The 27,017-nt window shown below is 39.7% G+C and overlaps 1 protein-coding gene across 1 annotated transcript in view; it reads right to left on the bottom strand.

The window, feature by feature from the left end:
* Positions 1-708: 708 nt before the first annotated feature.
* Positions 709-27,017, bottom strand: part of LOC118230021 (cyclic AMP-dependent transcription factor ATF-6 alpha-like) — a 41,196-nt gene continuing 14,887 nt past the window's right edge. Inside the window, exons 10-16 of the mRNA XM_035422695.1 lie at positions 24,431-24,574; positions 22,330-22,443; positions 21,488-21,575; positions 15,194-15,252; positions 13,169-13,280; positions 8,658-8,742; positions 709-3,762 (exon numbers count right to left, since the gene is read on the bottom strand). Coding sequence (XP_035278586.1) covers positions 3,527-3,762; positions 8,658-8,742; positions 13,169-13,280; positions 15,194-15,252; positions 21,488-21,575; positions 22,330-22,443; positions 24,431-24,574 — 838 coding nt within the window. The 3' untranslated portion in view covers positions 709-3,526. The remainder of the gene's footprint in view (positions 3,763-8,657; positions 8,743-13,168; positions 13,281-15,193; positions 15,253-21,487; positions 21,576-22,329; positions 22,444-24,430; positions 24,575-27,017) is intronic.

The following is a 27,017-nucleotide window of genomic DNA, read 5'->3' as shown; positions in this document are numbered from 1 at the left end:
TTATTCAGCTCCGCATTTTTTTCAGTTTACATTTTTTGAGCACAGCTCAGATATTTTCTCTTCATTTTAAAAGAGTTAGTTAGTAAAATAAAGTAACAGCATTTGCCATTATATGTTTTAAACAGGATACCCTCCCATTCACATTGGTCAACCCCAGAGAGGTAAGTTCTAGAGCAGTGGTCTCCAACCCTGGCCCTGGAGAGCTACAGGGTCTGCTGGTTTTCATAGTGACTCTGCACTTCATGAATCAATGAGAGCAGTTGATTACACAGTTAATTCAACTCACCTGGTGTCTTGGGTCTCAATTGGGTGCTGATTTTAAGGTGAAAACAAAAACCAGCAGACCCTGTAGCTCTCCAGGACCAGAGACCACTGTTTTAGAGACTTAGGCCCACGATGATGTAGGGTCCTGGCTACTCAGAATGCTTGGGGTATGGTCTTTTCCACTTGTAGCCAATAGGGCCCCCTTCTTGGCTATCAACATTACAGTCATAATCTCACCTTGTTCAGTCAAATAATAATAAAAAAAATTATAAGTTTCTCCCGCCCCCCACCCAGGTCTCATTCAGGGTTCTCATTTGAACTACAGCTTCCTTCAGCTTTGAGGTTTGGTTGACTTAAAACTACTCTACACCTCTGGATTTTGGGAGTATGTAAATATTCTGCAGTAAAATCCCAGTTGAACATTGAAACCCAAAAGAACAATCCTTAGACTTCAAGTGTTTTATTTGACAAATTTTGCAAAGCACAAGAAATAAAAAAACCAAAAAATCTAATTGGTTCCCTGCTCCCGTAAAGATAAAACGATAAAGCAGAAGCTCAATTTCACTTCCAAACATAATCAGTACAGCTCGGTTCATAAATACAAATATCGACGATACCCCTGAAACAAAGGCTATGCCTTAATAGATTGAACTACAAAACTGGTTCCATTGTAACAAAAGCTACACAAAAGTGACCCCCATCAAAAATCCATTCATATTAAAATATAAAATCCAAATCTTTTTTTTTTTTTTGCTTCCTTCATATATGTAATTGTGATCATACTACACAAAATATATTGTATATTCTCCATTATTGGTAAAATCAAAGTTGTTCTGCATATGCCCAAACCCATTTATACCCGCATGGGTATAAAAGTGGAGTTTATAGATTTTTTTATCATATGGCAGTTGTATGTATATTTTAGAATAAGAATATATATTCCTACTATTACTATTAGTATTTCACCATATATACATGAATGACATTCACATTATTTTCTGATAAAAACAGGCAATGCTTCCTGAATATAAAGGATCACACACAGGTGTTACACTGCAAGCTGCCATGCAAACTACGGTTTACTTTGTCTATTTTTTCATCTGTTCCATCATGGTTTCAGATATTGCAGTCACAGCAAAACACAAAAAAAAAAACTATTTACCCCAAACCCATCCAATCAACTTCAATCCTTCCTGCATGCTATGCATTTGTTGTCTACGTGCTTTATAAATATCTAAATTAAAAGAACTGAATTTCAAGTGCGTTTCCCTGAGACTGTGATCACGGTACTAAAAAAGGAATCTGTTCCTGAAACCAAAACTGGCATTTTATATCACATCAGCATTATGACATATTTGTCTCTGAGACAAGCCTGAATATATAGCGAAGGCTGACGTTGCAATGATATGTAATTATACCATAGCTTAGATTAATACTGAATTCTGATGGACTGCTCATGATCAAGGGCTTTATTAAGTTCTAGTTGTATATGCATCAAAAATGTACAGACTATCCTAATATATACCTTGTATGTATATACGCAAGTATAATTTGGTACATTATGCATATTGTAAGGGACATTTCATGTATATTAAGGAAATCTGAGGAGTTAATTTAAGTGAAATCAGGAGATTAAAAATGAAAATCCTGATTATAGTATTTGCTTTATTGCTTTAAAAGTAACCCTCATTCCTTGTCCGTAAAGTTTTTGTTATGCAAAAACATCTATTCTGTAAAATTACAATTTAAATGATGTAGTTCACACACAAATCAAGCTAGCAATGCATGTCTGACATTGAAAGCAACAGGAAATCCAGCCATATCCTTAAATCTAACAGGCATCAGAAGAATTGTTATTGTTGGCTAAGGTCACTAATACAGAATACACTGACCGCAACCACTAAGGTTCCAACAAGAGGAGTCACTCGCTGTACCATGATGGATTTGGCCTCGGATGAAAGAATCTGCCTCGTTTCTTTTGGAGACCTTTTTACGAATGCATTATTTTCGTTTTGAAACCTACAATCATAAATACAATGAAGACTGTGGTATATATATTAGGAAAGAATGAGGCCATTCCTTTGTTTCTGCAGTAGATATATCCCTTAGCACATCGAAATGTACTTCTCATCACAAGAGGATATATAAATGCATTATGCCTATTGCTCATTGTTTGATGCGTTGAATTCCATATATCAGTGTATCCATCAATGATTATTTTATTTTTGGAGGTGTAACGTGGTACCAATCTAAAGGATCTCACAATGCTTAGCTTTAGTTGTATTCTTCAGTAAAAAAAATAGTGAAAAACCTCAAAACTAGATTAACATAAAACATGTTCAAAGCAGTTGCATTTTCTTTTTAAGAACAAAATAAAAACTCAATTCCAACAGTTTATATTTTACTGCTGCCATGCTTTCTGACATGGCTAGGATTTGTTGCACAGCAGAGACACTTCTAAACCCATGTGGAACAAGACGGAACATATTTTAAAATTGTGCCCTTGTTACCCACGTCTCCATGGGATGGCAAACAAACTTGTAGAAGGTCAAGAGCTGCCACTTACACGGGGAAATATAGGCGGGAAATTACAGTACCTGTATTATGAAAGAGTGGCTGAGAAAGAGAGAAAGTGCTATGGTTTTTACCCATGAAGGAGATAAGGAGATGCGCTACGACATGGCAACGGCTCTTCATTGAACAGCCATCTTTCCAGTCTAAAACCTTGGGTAATCTCCCTGTCCCTTCTCATCAATCCCAGATCCCAAACAGTCACGTGCTTTCAAATTCACATATTCTGCTAAATGTGGGTAGCAAAATGCAAACAATGGCAAAATGTGGGCGCAAAAGGAAAAGAAGAAATAAATATTAAAACTTTTCATTATGAAAACAAATTCACCACAATGCTTCTGGATGAGCTCTGAACCAAATTGAAGTTATCAAAAACATATAACACAAGCACTGAAATAATGGGAGCATTTGGGGCCATTTTGGATTCATTGACCGAAGTATGAAATTCTGTGACATTTTAGACCCTAGTTTTATAGTGTTAGACTATAAAAATGGTTATAACTGAACAGCAGCACACCCTACCTTCATAAACATGTGCTCTGGGAGAGTTTGCTGTATAATATTGTGTGCACAGGATTTAAGAAGATAAATTGTTTGTTTAAATTAAGCCCCTAACACCTTACCTTCATTATGGAAACAAATTAAGCGCAATGCCCCTCCCCCCCCCTTCCCCGGATGGGCACTGGACAGACTAAATGGGCTGTAAATGATCAGTCCCATGTTGTGTGTGGGCTTGATTAGTTTTTGGTAGAACTCCCACAGGAGCTGTGGCCTGACCACTGCCCGTAGTGGAGTGATGGGAGTTGGAGTGGTTCGTGCGCAGGAATGCTGGGATACTGGTTGTCTTGATGTGAAGGATCCTGGTGTCCATCACCTCGCAATCAATCTGCATCATGACCTCATAGTCTTTGTCTTCTATCACAGTCTCTGTAAGGAGAGGATGACACGTCAGGGCATTGAAATACACTCATACAAATGCACACAACAATAAGGACCACACGCAAACACACATATGCATACCTTCATGCATGCTTGTACACACAGAAACACCCCCCCCCCCCCCGACACACACACAAACACGTGTACACATACTTTCCAACCCATCCATGCACATACAGAAATGGCACATCCCTGCAAACACACATACACATGAACATGCATCTTCCCCCGCAAACACACATACTAACATCAAACAACACTCAAAATTTGCAGTATTATACATACTGTAGGTGATACTTGATTTGACTGTTGCAGAAAAAAAAAATCTTTATGACCATAATTTGAGAGCACTTCATGCATGTCATAAAATGTAAAAACAGCCATAACTGGTCACACATGTATGTATAGAAGTATCTTTTTTGACAAAAAGCTTGCTATGACCTATCATTTTATTGAAAGGGTTGAAGCTAATGAACATAATTTAGTTTCTTTGATTTAACTTTTCAATAAGTAACTCTAAAGTAAGAGCAAATGAGAGATTGAGTGATGTAAACGTGCAGTAGTGTTGTAAGGGAAGGTGACATAATTGTATTAGCCAGGCCACACGTTTCATCCATAGGTCTCTTGTTTTTTATCTGACACCACCACAGACTTGAAATTCACTAGAGAGGTTCCCCACAGGACCGTGTGGTGTACAGTCTACGTATAAAAGTGAAGGTAAATGTATCTTTAGTATAGACTACCTGTAAAACATGACCTGGCAAACTTTTGCTATAGGAGCTGCAACTCCTTTCATGTTGGTGTGAATAGACTAAAGCCTACAGACTCTCGCTGAACAGTGTTTGAATTACACAAGGGTCTACCACGGGATAACCAAACAAAAATGTAACTGTATAAACAACTAAATAAAACAATGCAATGCATCCCACTTTGTAGCTGAATGTGAGCACTTACAATGTCCAAACGGCAAACTGGTCGAGCACCATACACAGGCTAAGCTAATAATTTTAGTTCAGTAATCATAAATGTTTTTGTTTGAAAAAAGGATGACCCTTACACATGTTAACAGTCTTGATTATCCAGAACCAGAGTTCAAACACAAAACTTTGAGATATGTGCCAACCCATAACTATAAAAACATTTCCCGATGGCAACCTTTCCTTTAGCTGGAGGGTTTTTCCCTTCTTCCAAATGAAAAAAGATTTAGTCCAGCAACTTGGACTTGAAAGCAGCTCTACTATGTCTTGGTAAGATGTGTGTTTCATTCTTTTTTCAAATGTAGGTCACACATCAGTAAATGTTTAAAAGAAAAACAGCAAGTAAACATCACTGAATGCATGATGTTTCAATCAATACAATTTGAATCAAATGAGATTTGACCAAAAATCACCAGAGAAAATGTAACATTAAAACTGTCAACAACTGTCATTGTAAATATTTCATAATGTTATTGATTTCAATAATAACTCCTAGGGTTAGTAAGGACTCATGCTGAAATGGTCAAAAACAGCAACTTTTTACAACCTAGATTTTGATACAGCTTGGACCACAAGCCAAAATAGCAGGTCCGGCCATTTTAACTTTTGTACAGTAATGCACAATTGCTGTGTAGTTACAGCACTGACTGACCAAAATTGTCCTTGGCAGAATACAAAGCAGAATGAAGTTAGGTGAATTAAAACCTTATGGCTCTTGATGCTAACAGCGCGCCTGCAAAAATTCCAAAAGATGGCACAGGCCATGTTGTGCCGCATTTCCGTTACCCTTGAGGAAATGCGGCACAACGTGGCACACACGTAGAACACAGCGGGAAGGGGAATAAACACAACTCGTCTGGGCCATTAAGCCTTTCCTCTCTGCTCTCCATGGTAACCCAGCGAACGATCACAGACTCATGCAGTCAGGATCATAAGGAAACAACCATACTAAGCCCCCCACCCCTCCAGACACACACACGCACAAAAAGAAGGCTCTTCAATGTTAAATGTGAAAAAACACATTAAACATTTTGTTTGCCTCCCAAGTTTCTGTGACACATCACTTCTTATTGACAATGCTGTAAAACTCCAGGCACCCGTTCTCAAAAAATAAACTTGACTTCTCTCCAAATACAAATATTGAAAGCAATAACACACCTTTCCTTGAAGGCAGACTATATATCATAGTATGAGAGAGCTGCCCTATCCATACTTCTCTACCTAGCGGTCATATAAAGTCAGTGGGATGGGTATGTCTGGCAGTATGTCTTAGCCGAATATGTCTGGCAGTGCTTGTTGAGCCTTAGGGGTGGGATGTAAATCACTACACACACCGTATGTGCATTGCACTGCACATCCTTGTACAGGAGCTCCAGCCTGTTAAGTGTGGAGAGCATAAGAATAAAAAGGCACTCTGCAAAGTCGCGGGGAGACACAAACATGTTCTGCGAGACCTGGACGGGAGCCATGTCTGCAGGGCTTGGGAAAGAGGGCCCAAGTGGCCCCCAGGGGCGCCCTCCAGGACTTTACTTTGGCTGCCCTCCTGTCTGTGTGAGCTCCGCTAATGTATCAGTACGCTATCCCGGCTGAAGGAAATAAGGCCAGTGCTGCAATGTTTTTTTTACTACAACACAACATCATTTTATTTTTTCTCCATTCTGGAATGCCCAATTGGTTTTGTAGGCTCATTTCACCACTACAACATTGACAGCCAATTGGTTTACCTATAAGGGTATAAAAGTAATTGCTTTTAAAAATGCATTACCTATATTTCAAATGACAAATGCAAATGACAAAATTTAATCACTAATAAAAACTGTTACCTCTAACACATCCATTTTCTAACGGCTAATTGTCTTTAAGTGCAAGTCTAACACAAAGCACTGCTTTGTGGGTCTGCTGAAGTCAACAAGAATATACACACTTGGGCATCATTACGGAGCAACAATAAAACAAATTATTTTAAATGTTTCTTTAAAAAAATACTTTCCTGTGTAACAGCACTGGTCAAATCGAGAGGCCACAATCTCACTGTTCACTTTAATATTACTCAACCAGCCACCAGTTTTCATCTCTAGTATCAGGCATACAAATCTGATGTTCAAGGTTTTTAATGACCAATTCTTTCTTCTTCAGTAAGTTTCAGTTTTAACTGGGTTATTCCGTTTTGCATGAATAATAATGTATTAATCTATCCTCCAGAACTGGAAAGAAGACTCTCAAAAGTGCTGCATTCTTTGTGAGTACAAGACATGTTTTAAACAGTGCCACTGTGTCCACATTAAAGCTTCACATAAAAGCTTCGTCCTGCAGGTATTTTTAAAAAGTTATACAAATATATACCTTTTTTCATAATGGGCAAAAATAGGTCACCACAATTATAACATTATAAATTCTGCAAGCCAAAAACAATGAAGATTGTCCTCTTTCCAAGCAGCCACTGAACTGGTAATTTTTCCAAGACTGAATATAGCATAGCAGAAAATAAACTGACTACCCTCCTAACAACACCTCAGAACAACAGCCATTTATGTTCCCTGAGCTACGCCATCCTGTTTAACATGCTAATCAAATACTTTCGGGCTACATAAACAATGTAAACTCCAGCTAAATTCTGTGCACAAAAATAAAGCATGCCTATTGCCCATTGTGCATCAAGTAATATAACATTCAATGTGAGTGTGCTTTAAATGATGTGTTAAATGACTGTTCACATCAAAGCACTTACAATGTTATCATCTCAGTTGCACCCAGATTAGCAGTTGTAACAAGAGATCATAAATACTGCTTACACATGACCTAATGGTATCTAACCAGTATTACCTCAGGTTTCAGCTCAATAACTTTCATCTTCTTGATGATGACTGAGAAGGTTTGATGGGGCTTTCAAGGGTGAATCCACCAAATTAATCACATACAGCATACTCAGTTAAAACTTTTCTCCCCATATGTCAAAAGAAGGAAGTACCAAACAAAACATAAACAAGGCAGTCTCGTGGACGTTGAGGGGTTTGGCATGTAACCAAAAGGCATGTATCCACAAAATGGAAATTTTGAAGAAGGGCTGAGTCACTGTTTACTGAATCTGAATCTAGAACAAAATTCATCTGTTTCTCATAGAAGCAACATCAATTTTCTAACCTATAATTAAAGAAACTATAAATATCTAGCAAGAAATTGGCTGTTGTAAAAAAGTTGTTGCATTGGTGAACTGCAACGATTTGAACAGGGTATAACCTTTTTGTATTTCGGAGAGATACAGAAATAATATAACCAATCATTTGACTCCAAATACAAATTTCAGTGACACTTATCTGGACCTATATGCCATGATGACCACACAATGGTGTTATAAGCTAGCCATAACCAGTAATAACAATGTACAATGTATAACCAAACTGATAACACTGTCATATTGTAAACTACTGACATATAATCTAAATTGTCAAAATTCAACAGCTGTACTACCCAAACATTTTCTCTCACACCTTCCCAAGAAAAGCACTTGATATCTCCTTAGCATACCAAGATCCTCATGTGTTGTGGCCCTAGATTGTTTCATGTTCTCAGTGTTGTTTCACACAGACACTAGTGGTCCTGGATTTGGAATGCAAATCTGAACAGCAAGCTTTAAGAACTACACATATAATCAATTTATTTTGCATGATTTTAAGGTTTCAGTTCCAAATAAACTCTTCAGAAAATGGCAGATGAAATACATAGGCTTTTACACACCACCTCACTTTAGAGACCCTTACAGCCTGTCTTTTGCCCCATATGGAGAGCAAATCAAGTTCTTACGTTTTCATCTACGAATCCTGCTATTTTACGAGAGGCTTCTCAGCATATGAGGTCTTGAAGGAAAAGATAAAACCAGTTCATGGATTTAGATCATACAGAACTTACCATTTAGATTCATAGCTGGTAGCACCAGTGACATCTTTGGCCTACTTCCTTTGTTGTGGTTGGTAGCAGGAAGGAGAAGGTGATCCTAAAAATGGCGAAAATAACATTAAGTATTGCTTATATATAATTCATAAATCATAAATGAAACCATTAGTATAGTCCCGTGTACAGATGTGATAATTGCTTGTTTGCGCAATGACATACCCAAAAAAGTGCAGAACAACAGAAGAGCAAATAATCCTTAAACAACAACAGACTACAAATAACAATAGAAAAGGAAGTGGAAAACAGCCATTTCTCGTTTGGGATATGACTAAAAAAAAGGGCCTCACATCAAGTGAAACCTGCCTCAACATGTCTTTCAAGAAGCCACTGGAGACCCACTAATCCAGGCATCCTTGAAAAAGCTGTAAGAGACCTGGACCAGCCATGGGTTAATTAGCCTTAATTTTATATCCATCTCTGTCTTCTGGCTGGCAGCAGGCCATTCACTAGAGAATCGGTAAATAACTCCCTTGCTCTCGAGTCAAATGGCGCAGAAATCAGACATAAACAATGATGTAAAAAATGAAAGGAAAGAAAACTGGATAAGTACGTGAAATATGCTTGCAAAATATACAGTATCGTTCTCACAGTTTTAGGGCAGGGGACCAGCACTTAACCCATCACCCCTGAGGACAACCCAAACATAATTTCCAATCTACACGGAAGATGAAGCTGTCTGAATCAAGCCAAGTCAATTACAAAACTTGGCATTGTTGCTGGAAGTTGCCGTTCATTTTCCTTAAATCTGACTTCACAGGAAGAACTGGTGTGATTCAAACGGAGTTCTCCTGTTTGCACATACATCTTTCCTTCATTCCCACAAAACAGCCTGCAGCATTATTAGACATGAACGTAAATCCCTGGATTCAATCAACATGTTCCCCCTTTTTTTGGCAATCGCCAAAATGAATTTGCCAAACTGTGTACTTCTCAGGAAAAAATGAGCATTTGTAAAGCAAAGTTAAAGGCACATATTGATTGAAACCAGGCCGAGGCATAAGTCCACGGCATCAGACAAACTGTGGGAGAGAAGTGACGGCAACAGGATTGATTGGACTGTGTCCAGTAGGCACCAGATATAGCAATGCCGCATCATTGTTCCTTTCAACAGTTTTATGTCTCTCAGATAAAAAATAAAACATTAACTGTCAGGGAAGAGATCATGGAAAATGAGTAGCCAGGCTACATTTTACTGGGCAGCATTTAGATGCAGTACACTGATATAACCAAAGATTCTTTACGGTAACCAGATGGTTGTCTCTTGGGTTTGTTTTGTTCCCTCTAAAACTGGTGAATATTCATGAGGCATGCCAAAGGGGCATCTATTGTATGCCACAGGAATAAAAAAAAGTTGGTTGGCAAATTTCATATGTAAGAATTAAATTAAGTATCTATCTATCCTTACGTAAGTATACATAAGATACAAATAAGACACAGATGCTCAATTCAAATTGGAACATTTCAGCTTCCAGAGCAGAGACATAAAACATTAAACAATATGGAGTTGACCAACTGGATTGTCTTTACAGTCTGTGTTACAAATTTACATAACAGTCTGGCTGATTACACATGGAATTCAAGGACTCCGAAAACACATCAACTCTTCAACAGGGTCTTCCCCAGCTCAGACGTTCAAACGAGAAGTAGAGTCGCAGACGTAAATATTTCCTTTCACTACTGATTCTGCATCTTTCAGCTTGAAAGTACCACGCTTTAATGTAAATAATGTGCCTGCACCACATAGCTTGCTTGTCTCTCGATACATGACGCAGGGGGGAAAGGGAGTCTTCTAACCTTTCTGAGACAAATAAGTGGGACAACTACACTCAAAAGGACAAATAGAGAGAGCTGGTTCTCATTTAACCCTTCAAAACAACATCAGCCCAGAAGAGCCGAGCACTTCAGAACCTGGGTGGTGGAACATGTGGAAGCCAGTTCTCTCAAGCAGACCAGCTGCCTTCTATGCAGCTGCTCTCTTAACAAGTTGGCCTTCACTGCAGCTTTAACTGAATACGGCCGACGGTGGATATCAGGACAGGGAGAAGCGAGAAGCATTGTCAGAGGGCCAAAATACCATTCAAACATTCCGACAGAGATTAGAGAGGAACGTCCGCAATCAAATAAACAGATAACTTGTGTTAAACTGCCCTTAACACTTTCAAAGCTAACAGATTCTATATCATTAAAACCATCCAAATTTCTGGGGTCACATGGAAAATGTGCCGTTTCTCTTGAGCAGCTAACAGCAATACGCAATGACAGAAAAACGCGGGTCATAGGATTGTGACCCTCTAACTTGATCACGATACCCAACAAAATTTTCATAGTTAGGTTTTCACCCACGTGGTGATTAGGGCCAGCCTCCTGCATACGGTCTGCTTGTGATTACCACACCATGTGGCTCCGAGTGCAGGGTTTGACAGTGAAATCCAGACCCCGCTCTGGTTTTCCCTTCAGCTGTGTGGAACTGGCCTGGCTGCAGATGAGCAGCCCTTCTGAACTCTCTTCAAAGGCCCTTGCTCATATGTGCGCATCTGCTGCCATGACGATGAGGCTAGATCAATACCAAGAGGCCCGGTGTTCATGGGTGCAGTACTAAGGTAATCCAAAGATTTCCCCCACAGACTATTCATACTTTCAGGGTTCATACTTTTAGGGTTTAAAAAGCAAAGGATGAGTCTCATGTGTAAATATCTTTAAAAAAACCTTTAAAGAAACACTGTAACCATTAGTGATTATAGGGCAGACAGATGCCCAAAATGACACTGTCATGCTGCGATGAGCTGACAGAACAAATGAGGACAGACAAACCCTGACATCTCGTCAAAAAGACTGGAGTGGGTCTGTGGTGGCTTTGCAAATGTGCGAGGATGGTTCCTTCTGAATGACCCTACATACTCCCTTTAGAAAGTAACTCTGGATTTTGATGATATGTAATGATTTCTCAATAGAAATAATGTATGTATATTCAGCCCTGTGAGACACACGCACACACCTCTGGGATCTGATTGTGTTCGCAACTAACACAACAGTAAAACATGAAAGATGACATACAGTTAACATCATCCTGGGCAAAATTTGCCCTCATTATCAAAATTCTGGGTGCACCTTTAAGATGGAACAAGCTATAATGATTTTTAAATGGCTCGAATATTTGAACGAAAAATCACCTAATACAAAAAACATTTGCTGGAGGGCTTATGACCTAATTGAAAGAGGTTTTTCCTTTCATTAAAGCCTCATTAAAGTCTGCATGGAAGTTTGCTCTTTGGGAAAATGTAGTGGTGACACCTTTGGAGATTACTGGAAAATTTCAGCAAGTTTGAAGAAAAAAATAAGGATAGGTCCAGGATTTCATTGAACTTAAAAATCGTGCCAGTAATAATATAGTATTAGGGCTGTATGTTTGCTTTTAAAAAATTTACATTGAGCCCTAAGTTAATCGAAGATCTCTTTCCTAATAGACACTGCAGAATTATATATGTCAAACAGGAGAATGAAATATACGGGGAACAGCCATTTAAAACAAATAAAAAATAAATAAATAATTATGAAAATCCACTTTAGCTCATTGGCTTACTGCAATACCAATGTGCATCTAATTATGATCATCATCTAGCTGATAAATTTTATTGGTTCAACAAACAAAATTTTTCTATTACTTTGAAAAACCAAAATAATAAAAAATAAATCTTACTGAACTACAAATTGTCCCTACTGAGATACAGATTACAAAACGGAAAGTGACTTGTGAAGTCACTATAAATTTCTAAATTATTTTATAACTCCATTTATTTTTGAATGTAGCCATTATTATCTTTTTTTCCAATGAACTCACTTATAATGTATTTTCATTTATATTTTGTTATATATTTTATTTTTATTTGATTTAAAAAATAACTACAGAGGCTGTCGCCTGTCGCCTGACAGCAAGAATGTCCTGAGGTCAAATCCTGGCCTTGGCCTTTCTGAGAGGAGTGTGCACGTTCTCCCCGTGTCCGTGTGGTTTCCTCCGGCTACTCCGGCTTCCTCCCACAGTCCAAAGACATGGAGGTTGAATGCAGGTAGGCCAATTGCCCATAGGTATGTGTGCAGGAGTGAATTGTGTGTGTGCCCTGCGATAGATTGGCGACTATTGGTGATTATTCCAGCCTCTCGCCCAAAGCATGCTGGGATAAGCTCCTGCACCCCCCTGCCCCCTGCCCCCTGACCCTGACCAGGAACAAGCGACTATAGATAATGGATGGGTGGATAAATGAATTTGAACTGAAATCTCTTTTATTGGCTAAGCCAATAACAAAAGGAACAGTTCTCCAAAAACAGCAGAGACAAGACCAGAAACCAACACAAACTAATTTGTTATATAAACTGCAAACAGCAATTAGATTTCTTCAATTTTCTTAAAAGCTCAGTCTATTTCAACCTATAATGATCATTCCAAACACAAACCGGTGTTCTCTCCTTACCCGGCGAAACGACACCACGTAGAACGTGTCCCCTCGGCGCTGAATCTCCTCGAAGAAGTCGCTGTAGCTCCCGTGGCGAGCGTAGTACACTTGCAGCTCACTTGCTGAGTTTCTGTGGGACAGCGGATGGTGGAGTTGGCAAAGTGTTTAAAACCTCCCAGTGCATTCTTCAAGAAAGCTTAATGAATCTGGAAACACTTCACTTTAGGGAATCTAAAGTAGACTCATTACAAGCGATTCAACTCTACTCAAGATTACAAATTCTGCAAAGACAGTTTAGAACACAAAGGTATTCTAAACTGTATTCAAAATCATTTGAACAGATTCATAACCACTTGATACAATTGACATAAAGTCTCAGAGCCAGGCATATCCTCACAATGTATAATGGGTATCTACTCAGTGAAATTAGGTATAAGTGCAAAAGAAGTGGGTGGGGACTGGGGAATAGTTGATGGGGACTATTCTCAGTATTCTGGTGCCGCGCCAAACTACTTTCTACATATCAGAAAAGTGATCGCTGTAACTTTCTAAAGTTGTTTCAGAAAAAAGTACAAGGGCAGGTTCTTCATAATGGTGACTTATGCTGAGCAAAGCAACAGTACGTCTCTTTTACTTGTTTTAATACTTTTTTGGACAACAATGGAGTTCTTTGACTTCTGATATATCAGCATTGGCTAGATTGACATTAACTGTTTGTACGATAAATTCATTGGTTAGACAGAAACATGATCGGGTTTTGTCTTTATATATATATTGACGATACAGAAAAAAAATGAAAATCAGTTATTATTTAACTTAAGTTTGAAGATGTGCAAGACCAAAAACAATTTGTTTCAAAATCCCAGAATGGCATTATATTCTTCGCCATCTTTACTTTATTAGATTAGCAAAAAATTATGATAATTTTACTGTTCTCGCTCTTAACCCTGGGTCCAATTTCCTGTTTTTTTCCTGCATCCTTCTTATAATTAATACCTTGTTGTGTGAGAGTCCTCACTGAATATGGAGGACAGCCCCTTACAGTAACTCAATGCTGAGTGGCTTAAGGTCACTAACTGTTCTCTTCATCTGTTATAAACATGTAGATGTTTTCACAATATTATTTGTGATGACAAAGTATGTAGAACAGCAGTATACTGTATATAAAGCTAGGACAAAAACTGCATTTTTTTTTTAGCTGACAGTGTATTGTCCTGAAATCATAAGCTGTACATTACTATTCTGAGGGCAAGCGACTTCAATGGAATTGCAAAAATGCTTGGTTTGCTGTTTTTGTCAACGAGCTGTACAGGCTACCATTGCGATCTGGTCACATTGCAGAATTACAAAGGGGGGAGAGTTTGGCAAGTGATATTGCTGAGTGAACAAGAACCCAGCCACAGGCAAAATGACCTTAATACAAGATTTCCAGAGAAAAGCAAGAAACCACACCAGAGGCATGCAAGTATGTGTGGGATTAAGCAGAGAGAGCATATAGCAGCAGCTTCTTTATTATTGATTAAAACAACAATTTTTTTGCATTAAAAATATGCTTTGCATAGCCAGTGGGAAATATAGAGTGCTGCTAAAACAGGATGAAATACAATAAGCTGATATTTTAAGTGGGCAGGCTTAATTATTGTCTTACATCAAACTGCTGACCAAAACAAGTATAAGCTATCATACTAGTATATACATATACCTGAGGTGTCTGTGTATATGCTATTGTGTGCAACAGTTATGCAGGTTAATGAATGAGAGACAGTCGAGGGCTTGGAATTTCAGAATACTGTCTGAAAATAGTAGTTTCCAAGCTTTCATCTTTGCAAGTCCCATTATCATAGCAATATACTGTATTACATCCAAGTATATTTTGATAGCTTTAAAAAGTATACCCGCTTTAAAGTAAAAAAAAAAAAGATGACAGATAAAAGAGTGCTACTTAGACTTGACTGTACTACTCTGCTCTTTCTAAACCTACTTGAATACACTTAAACACTATATTTCGCATATGTGCTTTGTACAACATAAATAATTACTCACTTTTCAGTTACTTCGGTGTAATGGACTGTAACAACCTCAGACTTCTTTGGCAGTGACTTCTGTGGGAGAGAACAAGAGGGAGTAGAAGAGGGTCAATCTGAAGATGGCTTCTATGCAGTGCAAACAAGCCACTCTTGGAATGCATAGAGATCTTTATTTTCTCTTGAACCAAGGAAAGGGCCCCCAAACATTTTCACAGAAGGGCGAATTACAGATTATTATTGCCTAGAGGAAGAAGCTAGAAGAAAAACATCTTCATTGGAACCCTCAGTGTATTTCATAGGCTTGTTTTCCACTGACCAACCAGCCAGTGCTGGGTGTCAGATTGGAGACAGCAATGAAGATGAGGGGAACTTCAGTTATCTAATCAGAAATGTACCTAACTCCCTATCAACCCATGTCACTCAGGGACAGATATCCAAATAGCAAGCTAGATAACAAGCTAAGAAATATACTCCAATCCCTGGCATCCCTGTTACATTTCTGCATTTCATAAATCTCACATAGAGCAGTTTGGTAGGTAGCGATATGTGCTAGCTACCATATGCTAGTTTACCAATGGCTTTGTTTAATACCTAGGAATGGTATTTAAGCAAACACTCCCAGTTTCCAAAATGTAAATGTAGGTGTGGTTGCACATTATGTTTTTGATCATTTAAGCTGAGTGCATGAAGGCCTCCACCAGTCTCCACATAAAGATACAGTAACTCTCTTTTCAGTTGTCCTCACACGGCATGTGAAAATGATTTGGTAGATTTTTTTCCATGCTAGTGGGAAATTTCAAACAGGCTGAATTAGGCCCACAGACCATACTTTCGGAACCACTGATTTACAGAAACCGCTCATTAATGTTATATAATGATGGAATATGCATATAAATGGTATAATTCCACACTAGAGTAGGTTACCCACACAGTCCTCTTGCATAATATTGCAATTACTGTCTGCGGTTGGGCAATTAAGCTGTTTTTATAGCAGGCATGCAATTGCATAGAATTATAAATATCCAACCTCTGCAAAAAGTCCCTCACTGCTCCCCGCAACATCCGTTAAAATTATATTAATATTTACTAAATGGATACATTTTGGTGCAAAATTATAGTTATGCTGTGTCACAACAGCCTTGTCGCACACTGAAACATTTTCTAATAAAAACAAAAAAGGAAAACAGACAGAAAACAATGTTATATTATTCAAGCCAATAAAAGAAGTTACGATCACAGAAAAAATTTTAAAATGCAGAAACCACCCACCACATGCCAGCCAGAGTTGTTGCTCTGTGAATAGCTGAACAGATACCATCAGGCGAATTTACAGAAATGAAGCTCAGAATTACCATTACCATACCATTCTACTGTCCTCATAAGGTTTGACATTTCGCTCAGGGTTAAGCGTTCGCTCTCCTGCACTAAAGTCAATGTGTGCTAGTCTGGTAGTCCCCCTCCAGGCCATGGGTGGCTTGATTGCACACAAACCCCAATATCCAAAGTAAACACAGATTGTGAAGTCATTGTGGGAGCATGACCAATGCTGTATCTCCTTGTCTGGCAGAAGATTGGTCGGCCTTTAGTCTTACAGAGGGGAAACTGAGGGGAAAAAAACCTGTCTGCTGTCTGCTCTTTATATTACCCGGGCAACTGGGAGGCAGCGAGAATTCTGAGAAGAAAGGATGGCATGGCTGGAGAAAAGAGAGAAACTGCACTGACCTTCTCACGTCGGATTTTCCTCAGTTGGCTTCTCAATTTTGGAGGATGTAACATTTAGAAATCGGGTGCAGCACCAATTACCATCCTTTTATAACTAGGCACAACAATCTGGCTAAATGTTATTGAATTCTGTCCTCGTATGAATGTTCCTTCTGGATCTTGATTCATTTTTGTATAATGTCATTTTAATGCTTGTCATTTGTAGTTTGTGGGTTTTTTTCATCACTATTTCTATAGCTCTTCACCTTCTATGGGACTACAGATAGAAATGACTGATAGAAAAGCTGTCTATGTAAATATGGCAGTGTCAATGACACAAGTGCTGCTATGTTCATTACTGTTAATTGTCCCTCTAAAGTAATAGAAATAACGGAGAAATGACTGAAGAGAGAGCTGCACTCCCCAATTCCATAACCCCACAAACTGGTCATGTAGCCAGAATTTTGTGGGTTCGAATCCTGGGTCTAGAAATTACTTTCTAGCCCTTCAGCAAGGTACTTCATCTTGATTTATTTTCCAGCAATCATCCAGCTGGATAAATGGAAACTATGAGCAAGGTAAGCTGTATAAGAGGCTCTGGAGGAGGCCCTCAGCTAAGCAAACAAATAAAGTATAACTTAAGTCAACTGACTCGCAGTTCACTCATAAGCCACCTGTTCTCTGGCCTCAGAGGATTTACAAATCATTCGTAAACACTTCATCCAGGGAACATTTCAGGTACAGCAACCATGTTGACAGAGGGAGACTGAATACATGGAGACTGACTGAGACAGCCCCACATTGGACATACGCTACCCTGCACCATAAACGAATGGCTAAAACGCCCAACCCTTATGACTAGCGATACAGACTATGTGAAATATACAAATATATATGAAAACAGGTTAAGTTGCTAGTTACCAAGCAAGACCCTTTTTGCATGTGGACACAAAGCAGGGGCTAAAAGCCATAGCTTCTACAGGCAAAATCTAATAGGTGGCACATCTGCGCACACCAGTGGAACTTTTAACTAATTTTTCGCACCACACATCACACAGGAGTGGAACATCAGACTACCAACAGGCTACAATTCAAATGTCAAACATGGAGGGGCTTGGTGCATCAGACTAAATCCTCTCCTTGGCCAGTTGTCGTCTTTCCGAGCTGCCATCCAAAGCCTTTCCTGTAAGGCTGCAGCTGAGAAAATACTGTGCTAACGGTGAAAAACATTCACCCACTTCACATCGGAATTCATCTCCTGGTAGCTAGTCAGAGTCCCTGCTGACTCCTCGCCACATGAAGCACTGTGTTTGGAATTACTGCTTTAATGTACAGGAGTTTCAACCTCTTGATAAGTTTTTCCTCTTTGCTCTTCATATCACCATCAAAAGCTGCATGTTAACCTTTGCCCAGGGGGGCTGTAAATGATGAACGGAACATATTTCAAGACCTTCAGCACAGTGCAGACCTGCAGGGCCAATGGCTAATATACGATGGCCATAAAATTCAAAGACACTAAGGAATATAGAAATATAAGGAATACACATTTAAAGTACTTTTCATATATGTGCACATTATAAGCAAACAATGTGCATTATAACATTTTTAAATATTATAATTAGAGGCACTTTTTAATACACCAAAACTGCATATATTGAAATGTATAATATGTATGTATAAAAACACACCGATGAGAGGTAATGACTGACATATTTTGACATATGCAATACATTTTAACATTCATATTCCATATATTTGGACGTGGGATTTTACAGGTATTGACACAAAATATACTACTTTTTCATTATTGTACCATAGGACAAAATTTAGCTAATCTTTGAAATCTGAGGTCAGTCATAACAAGAGAAAAACTGAGAGAAAGTGAGGGCGGTGTTATTAACATTTGAGTCAGGAATTTAAGCCAGTATAATCTTTTTGTTATTAGTCTGGCGGTTATGGATATGAATGAAAAATAGTGTTAAGTCTGGGCTACATTATTAGCTGGCTGTCACCCATAGGCCACAGGGATGGGGCTTTGACCTGTCAAGGCAGCAACTTGGCCAGAATTCCTAATTCCCACCAGACAACTACAGGCTATGGGTAATGAGAGAGTGATGCCCAAATCATCCAATGAACACTAACTCTCCCATAGTTCTGCTTAGTAACTGGCCCAAAGGCGAGTGTATCAGAGAGGCGCATGTGCTCAGCGACACCGCTCTTCACATGGAACAGAGCAGCACAGCACATGTGGCAGTATATGCATACCTTGCCATTCAAAAATGAGAGGAAAAATGAAAATAAAACACCATAAATAAACAGTAAAAATAAAATGCAGAAACAAAAAAAAAAAAAACATGAAAATACAAATATAATGTGTTTTCCTCTCACAAATGTAGACAGAAAGAAACATGGCAGAAAGCCTGACTGCCTTCCCTCAAAATCAATTCAAATCCATTTTTAATGGACGGTTTTTACTGTGTAATAAGGAACCATTGGTTAAACCATCTGTGATACCCATTAATATTCATTCTTAAATATAGAGGAACAAATTTACTTTGGCAAGTCGACAAGCTGATTTTTCCCTTTCTAATCAGCCTCTTATCCTTTTTGCATTGCATTACATTACAGACATTTAGGAGGTGTTCTTATCCAGGGCAACTTACACACCTTTTGTATTTTTTACATACTGTAGGATCTATTTCAGCTAGATATATACTGAAGTAGTGCAGGTTAAGTACATTACTCCAGGGTAAGATGACGTACCTGGAAATCAAACCTGAAACATTTAGGTTATAAGCCCAGTTTCTGCTGATCCTTTTCTCTCTTGATAATGCTATAGTATTATATCTATAGACTTAGAACTCTGCTTGGCTGTTAGCATGGCTTAGCCTGCAGATATGTAAGAATGATGTACCTGTAAATAATTTGGAAATGTGGTACGTGGTGTTTACACCTGAAGCTTGATTTCGCTGTAATATTACATCCATGCAAATGTCTTTACAAAGCAAATTGAAGTTATTGCTCAATCTGCTGGAGATACTGAAAACTCCCGATCCCAATTATACTTAGGGCATCCAGCAGTGACATGTTTGTTGGACAGGAAGACTTCCAAATCTTTCCATAACACCACTAAGGAAGAAAATTAGCAATGCCCTGGCATACTCAAAGGCACAAGCTACTGTATATCATGAGTCCACTGGTCAATGAAGCCAAAGGTGTTTTGAAGGCAAGTTCCTTTGCTCGTCAGTTCCCTTCCAGGTCAGCCCAGCAGTTGTTCTCAAGACTCACCAAGCAGTCTTGTTGTTTCTCCTTTGTACAAAATGTACAAAATCTTGTGACAGTCATGCTATATCATTTGTCCGTAGGTCACTGAGTCTCTGTTCTCCATACTCAAAAATAAGGAACAAATCTTAAATCTGCATGAAACAACTAAGTCACACACTCATCGATTCCCTCCATGACAGCCCTGTAGGTGTTCTTCACTAGACTCACAAAGAAGCCTTGTTGGTTCTCCTGCATACAAAATAGACTTGCTTGAGTCCGGCTGTATAATTTGTTCTTAGGTTGCAGAGGTCTTTTTTCTGTAAAGCACAGTCAAATTGCCAGTGACAACTAATGTAAATCACAAAAGCCACAATCACCACATTTTGAATCTGCAGGAGAGCTTCATCACACAGCTTTCATTAAGCAGTGTGAGAAGAAACTGTGCTGAAACAGATAAAAAAAACATCCAACTAGGTAGTGCCTAGGGAAGGGAAAAAGCTGGCTGTCGACAGTTGACAGTATAGAAACAATGGCTACAACCGAATATGATTTCATTGTTTATCATTATTTTTAAAAACCCAGCAAATTTCTGACTGAAACTGGTAAATCATCTACACAGTCTGCTGTTACAAAAACAAAGGCCATTTCTGTGTGAAACATACAAATCAAAGGAAGAACGTCCGTGGATTTGATTACCGACTTGTCACTTCATTTCACTTCACGAGGCAGGGGGCAAAATTTTCCAACTGACGTGGAAAAGGAATCAAAGTGAGCACGACAGCTAAAACCATCGCTGAGTTACTCAAGCTGTTGTCGCAAAATGGTTCCAGAAGCACCGCTTGGTGCGAATGGATTTGATCACTCAGCATTACTGCAGACCCCACTGGTGGCTTTCGCACAAATACTGGCCACAGAATCGGAAAGAAAATGAAGTGCTTGAAATGCCAATACCCTTCCTCTGACAGTTCTGTTTACATTCTCAAAGTGGTTGGATTATGTTCAACGTCACTGAAATATATCCCTATGTGCACTCATGGCCTAAGTGCAAACCGAATTCTAGGGCGTATGAAAATAAACCCTCAAAGTTAAGACTTAACGACATTTCCGGAAAGGCAGACAAAGTTCTCTTATAGCATACGGAGGTAGAAAGACTGCACTTATCTTAAAGCACCTTTACAACCATCCAACCATTATTGAGGCAAAGTTTCAATCAAATCCTAACCATAGAAAATGACTTGTGGACATATAGTTGTTATTGCTGGCAATGGCAAAATATCACATAGAATGAACTGCTATGTCAGTGAGTTCAAGGTCAGTGCATGAGTCAAGAGGCTACCAAATGTACCGGCATTGCCTTGGTCTTGTGCCGCCTGCTGGACTTCACCCTCTCGGATTCGTGGCGATGGACCCAGCCACGCAGCTCACTGGCGAGTCTAAGGAGGTGATCACAACACAGAGCACTGGTTAAAACAGCCCCATCCAAGGCAGCAGAGATGTACATAGTATAGCACTCTGCTGATATAGTCTCTTTGTGTTTGTCACTGAGATCAGTAAGTGGTGTGAGAGATGCTGGTGAACTCTCCTGATGGTTTAAAGGAGATGGGGGATCATATATTGTCTTTCTGTTTGGCACAGTGATCTTAGAGGTGCTACTGAAGGTTTTTGATGCCCTTTTCAGTGAGGGATGATAAAATACCTGGAATAAATGTAAGCCAAACCAAACTACAGTAAATCACAAAAGATGGCACTGGTATTGAACAATAGAACTGCAAAACCAGAAACATAATATTGGACTTGCTACATCCAACCTTTGGAAACCAATTTTTTCAAGACCATTGTATTTCTCATTATTCATGAACTTGGAATATGGACGAAAAATTAACCATGACAAATAAACAACTGTTCTTGTTATTGATTTGGTTGGACCTTTGGAATGAAATTGATCTCACGAATATTCATGGGATGCATCGAAATGATGCATAATGCATAATGTTCCTGCTTCCACAGTAGACAAACGGAACTTTCAATGATAATGATATGGAGCTGCGTATCTGGTTAGTTCATAGAATCCATGGTTTAATAGCCCAGATGTGCATATCTGAGAGGCCCACGGCTGTTGCATCTAATAGGGCGGAGCACAAGTGATAACCAACGAGGGTGAAGGCGGTGAGCATGCCGAGTACTTACCTGATGGCCTTGGTTCTGTTGACTGAGGGATGGCAAGGCCGGGGGACCCCAAAGAGGAGTGGGTCCCTCTTCACCACCATTAGCGCCTTCTCCTCGGGAGTGGACTGGTCCCACCTGCAGAGAGGAGAAACGCGCTCATTTACACACCTCCACCGCACTGTACATCCATGTTGGTAGAGCACTGCTGCTGAGAGAAAAAAGCACCATGAGGTTGTTCTCAGGATGGTTGATTGTAGCACTTCCTGTTTGCACTGTTACTGGCTCTGAGTTAACTCTTCTTTTCTGCAACTGAATCTGCTCTTGCTTTCTGGATAATGCTGGATAAGACCATCTGCTTTGTGGCCGTAATGTAATACAATGTAACATGATGTAAAGGCTGTGAAAGCCTGATGGTTATCTTCCACATTCCCAAGTCCAGATTTATACAGTGACTAGTTGGAGAAGAGAGTGAGGGAGTCAAAACTGTGGTTTTTAACCAAATACCACAGAGCTGACTGTGCACAGACAGGAGTACCACCCACATTTTCACAATCAAACTGGGAAAGGGACTCCTGAGTATCTCAGTCAACATCAGCAAAGTCACTTACCACAACCACAAAGTGGGCCTGCACTTGAAGACATTAACCGATTAAGAAACCCAGCCTAAGCCTAAGCTTTTTCATAACATTGCTGAGGTGCAAATCAACAGTGAACCATGCCACTTGCATCCTTCATGTTGCTGAATTCGGCCATAAAAGAAATAAGGTCTGATTCTTTTATTTGGAGTGTGAGGTTAGCAAAATGGCTACTAGCATCGTGGCAAGGGTTAAAAAAAAAAGTGTCTAGTGTCTCGCCTGGTGAACCCATTTGTAGGTGGAGAGGAGACCAGGATTTCAGGACCATCACATGTCCTGAAAGAATTAACTAGTTTTTTCCATGCTGCGAGTAGCTGAGGGCAGACATCTGCTCTGGCCGGCATCCTTTGGCAAGGCTGGACCCAGTGGGGGATGTGTTCGGACCAGAGCCGCATTTACTTGGAAGGCTTTGGCTTTCAATCTGGAGGCAATTTTCCACGTGTTAATAGCACTCCCTGCCAACTCCCTCACTGAAGAGCAGCAGCATGCACAGAGACAGTCGAGATTTGGTGCTCAGACTGGCCCATGCTTTCCAAAGGATAAGGTCACAGTAAGGCCTGTGTAAAAGGAAAACCTTAGCCAATCGCACGGTGCACCGTACAGTTAATTACTGGGAGAAAGTGGTGAATGCTGACTCCTGGGAGAAAAAGCTCATCGAACAAACTTTGTTGGTGGAACAATGTGTGAGGGAGCACATTCGCGGTGACCAAAAGCAGTCCGGGTTTAACAACCGGAGTCTACATATGGGGAATAAATGGGGCCCAGCCATGTTACTCGACAGCTTGGGGTTCATCGGTCGATGCCTGAGGCAGGCCGGAATTCAGCATGATCGAGATCTTTCAGGTGTGTGAAACATCAGTGTGCCTCAAACTTTTGGGAAATTTCACAGCTTAGAGACAAGACTTTGTACTTTTTAGTGGTTACATAATCTCATCTGCACTGTAAAATGTATTTCCAGCCTTATGTGGACCATAAGGGGGCAACTCAGACCATCCGCAAATCCCAGGCAGAGTGACTTCCAGACGCTAAATTACCGTCATTTAAATTCCCATATGCTGAGATCGGATTTCTTAAGTAATGCTTCCTTGTCTGGAAACAGCCTGCACCGCAACAGGACTTTCCAAAGCACACAGGCACAATTGTCCTTGTAACTCAAAGCCAAAAACTGCAGAGAAGATGCAGATTCCATGACAAAATCTCATGGTCAAATACTCTTTTGAAGGATTACACTCCTTTTCAGAGTATTTTGTGATTGGTTGGATGCAGATGAGCAGAAAACTAAACGAATCCAGGAAGCGTATCCAGATGGGAACCGGGGAAAAAAACACAAGAATTTAACATAACAAAGTACACAAACACTGGATTGTGACGTGGCCACAAATGCATTTCAGAGCAGGTTAGAAAATAAAGCCGGTGCACGCAGTAAAAAACATGGCGATTTGAACCGGGGAGTTGGCCTTGGGCTTGCACTCGTGACGTGTAAATACCTCTCTGCGGCCTGAGGGACGTCTGCTCCAGGTGTTTCCAGACCTCTGCTGTTCTCGTTGTCCACAGCTGAGAAGCCTAGCAGATGTCTGCCAGGAGGTGGGGCCCCAGCGGAAGGCATGGAGACTGGGTCTTCTTCGAAGAGACTGGGGGCAGTGGGGAGAATGTTATGTCATTCCCTGCAAAAACAGACCAGGGACTCTTCTTTTTGGCGGCCAATTTGGTGTCCGTTTTCTGTTTGGTGTCCCTGTTGTCTAACCAATGTTTGGTTGGACATCTCGGTTCATTTTCAAATTTTTAAACTTTAAAATCATTAATTACATGCTAGTTGTCAACAATCCCTAGTTACGCTTCTAATAAAGGAGGGGGGGGGGGGAATAGAGACTAGGATCTTTTAAGAATACATGCAAAAATAGCTGTTGATACATCAGATGAAACAACAGAAATCAGTCTCTCGTTACCAAATAAACATACCAGAAATGAGCCAGTAAAGAAAAAAAAAACAATGGAATGAGGGCCACACAACCCACAGTAAAATAAATAGATGACAGATGAAAAACTCAAAATGTATTCTAGAGGTCATCGACAGGCTGAACAAAGTGGTTGGATAAGGAACACAGAACAGTGGAAGGTTTCTCCTGGTCCAAACTACAAATGAGATCATTGCTCTGTGTAGTATGGCATAAAACTGCATGTATCTATTGTATCCGCGCCCGAGGGTTGTAAAAAGCAGCTACCAAACCTGGATTTGAAAGCACAGTTTAAGAAGCCTTAAACAGAAGCTCTTTAGGTTCAAGGCAGTTTGTTGCCACTTTACTTGATTTGAACTTTTGAACATTTTCCAACATAGACCTGGAATCTGGACTTCAACACAAAGGCATTTGAATCAACCTGCCATGGTCAGTCGACCACCAGACCTGGGACATGCCACTGCACAGAACAAAAGCTTTTGCTGATACCATTAAACAGCCCATACATGGCTATTTTCAGCATTTGTCATCTGAAAGCACATTACCACTTACTGGAAGCCAGAAGTCACTTCAAGGAAAAGATAATCTGTACAATCTGCCTAAAAAACAAGTATATACCACCACAGTATGCAGTGCACATTTCTTTCTTGGAAACGGCACGTGTGATCTGAAGCATTTATTTAGCAAATGCTCAACCATTTTTAAACAGGCAGACCATCAGCTTCATAGCATGCCTCGGGTGCAGAAAAGAAAAAGTGTATATGTCTCCAAGCTGGAGCAGCAGTTGCACATTCCTTCTCCTTCAAAGCCTGAGCGCATGGAAAGTCCAAACTGCCCGCTGATCTCAGGCCAACATTCCCATTCGGAGTCAGCTGAGAGCCAGGAATAAGAAAAAAGAAGATGATCATTTGTACAGTATGCAGGAAGGATAAATCCTTCTGTCTGACCGGACAGAGGCAAACATGGCTTGCTGTGTCACTCATTTTCATCACTGGCAGTATTTCCATCATTCTGAATACAAGACAGACAGAAATCAACCAAAAAATCTGTAATGGCTTGTGGTGAAAAGAAGTGGGCAAGTGGATAATCGCAAATTGAACAGTCTTCTCCAAATGTGCCATGAAAAAATTTCACTGGAAGTTAAAATTAAGCAAAAGTATACAGGGTACCTGAATTAACCTGAATTATTTCTGACCGGACAAACCCAATTTAAACTGTTTCACCTCCGGATGCAATGATACCACCACCTGTGTAGTCATAAACTAAATGAACTCGTACACATTAGACTGGATTCAATGAAGCACACTTAAAGGAGTACCATGGTGGTTGAACGTGACACTTCCCAGTTGTCTTCAGGCAACAACAAAACAAATGTGCATAATTTTTTTATTCTTCAGTCATTTCAATGTACTTTAAAACGTATTTTTCTAAGCCTAAATTTCCCACTATAAAAATTCACCCGAACCGTCTGGGCGTGGTAATGAGAACTGTCAGTTAGCTATGATTGACAGACCGTGCCCCGTTACTATAGCTTCCCCCATGATACGCTCTCTTTGGGAGACTGAATTTTCACAAGCTAGCTAGCTTAGTAGTATATCAAGTATCGATAGATAGCTAAGGTAAGGACGTTGACTTATATCCAATTATAATTTTTGCTATCTAGCTAGCCAAGTTAAGATAAAAGCACAACTATAACGTCCTCATAAAAGCAAACTAGCAAGCTAACGTTATCGATAACATTGCCTTATGAAAGCAAACCTCCTAGCTAGCTAACGTTAGCTAGCTAGCTAAATGAATATAACTAGAAATAATCTAAAGGCACTCTAATTTAAGTGAACCTAACGTTAGTCAAATATTTGCATTGTCTGAACAGCAGGACGGTGTGTCCTGTCAGATTTCTTTACGGGGCGTGGAAATGGGAGTGGTTACTGTATTCGTGACGTAGAAAAATGACAACTTTCTCAACCGGTTGAAAATAGGACGATGAATTTAAAACGCATATTTCTCCAAAAATACAGAACGGACATATTTAATACTTTGCTTACTGTGTTTCTTCAATGCCTCTTGTGCAAATAGCACATAAAACCGAGAAAGTGTGAAAATCACCATGGTACTCCTT

This window comes from Anguilla anguilla, chromosome 6 (genome assembly GCF_013347855.1).
Source record: "Anguilla anguilla isolate fAngAng1 chromosome 6, fAngAng1.pri, whole genome shotgun sequence".
In the NCBI taxonomy this organism is placed as follows: Eukaryota; Metazoa; Chordata; class Actinopteri; order Anguilliformes; family Anguillidae; genus Anguilla; species Anguilla anguilla.
The sequence above is the reverse complement of the archived record's forward strand: the minus strand, read 5'-3'. Positions and strand labels throughout refer to the sequence as shown.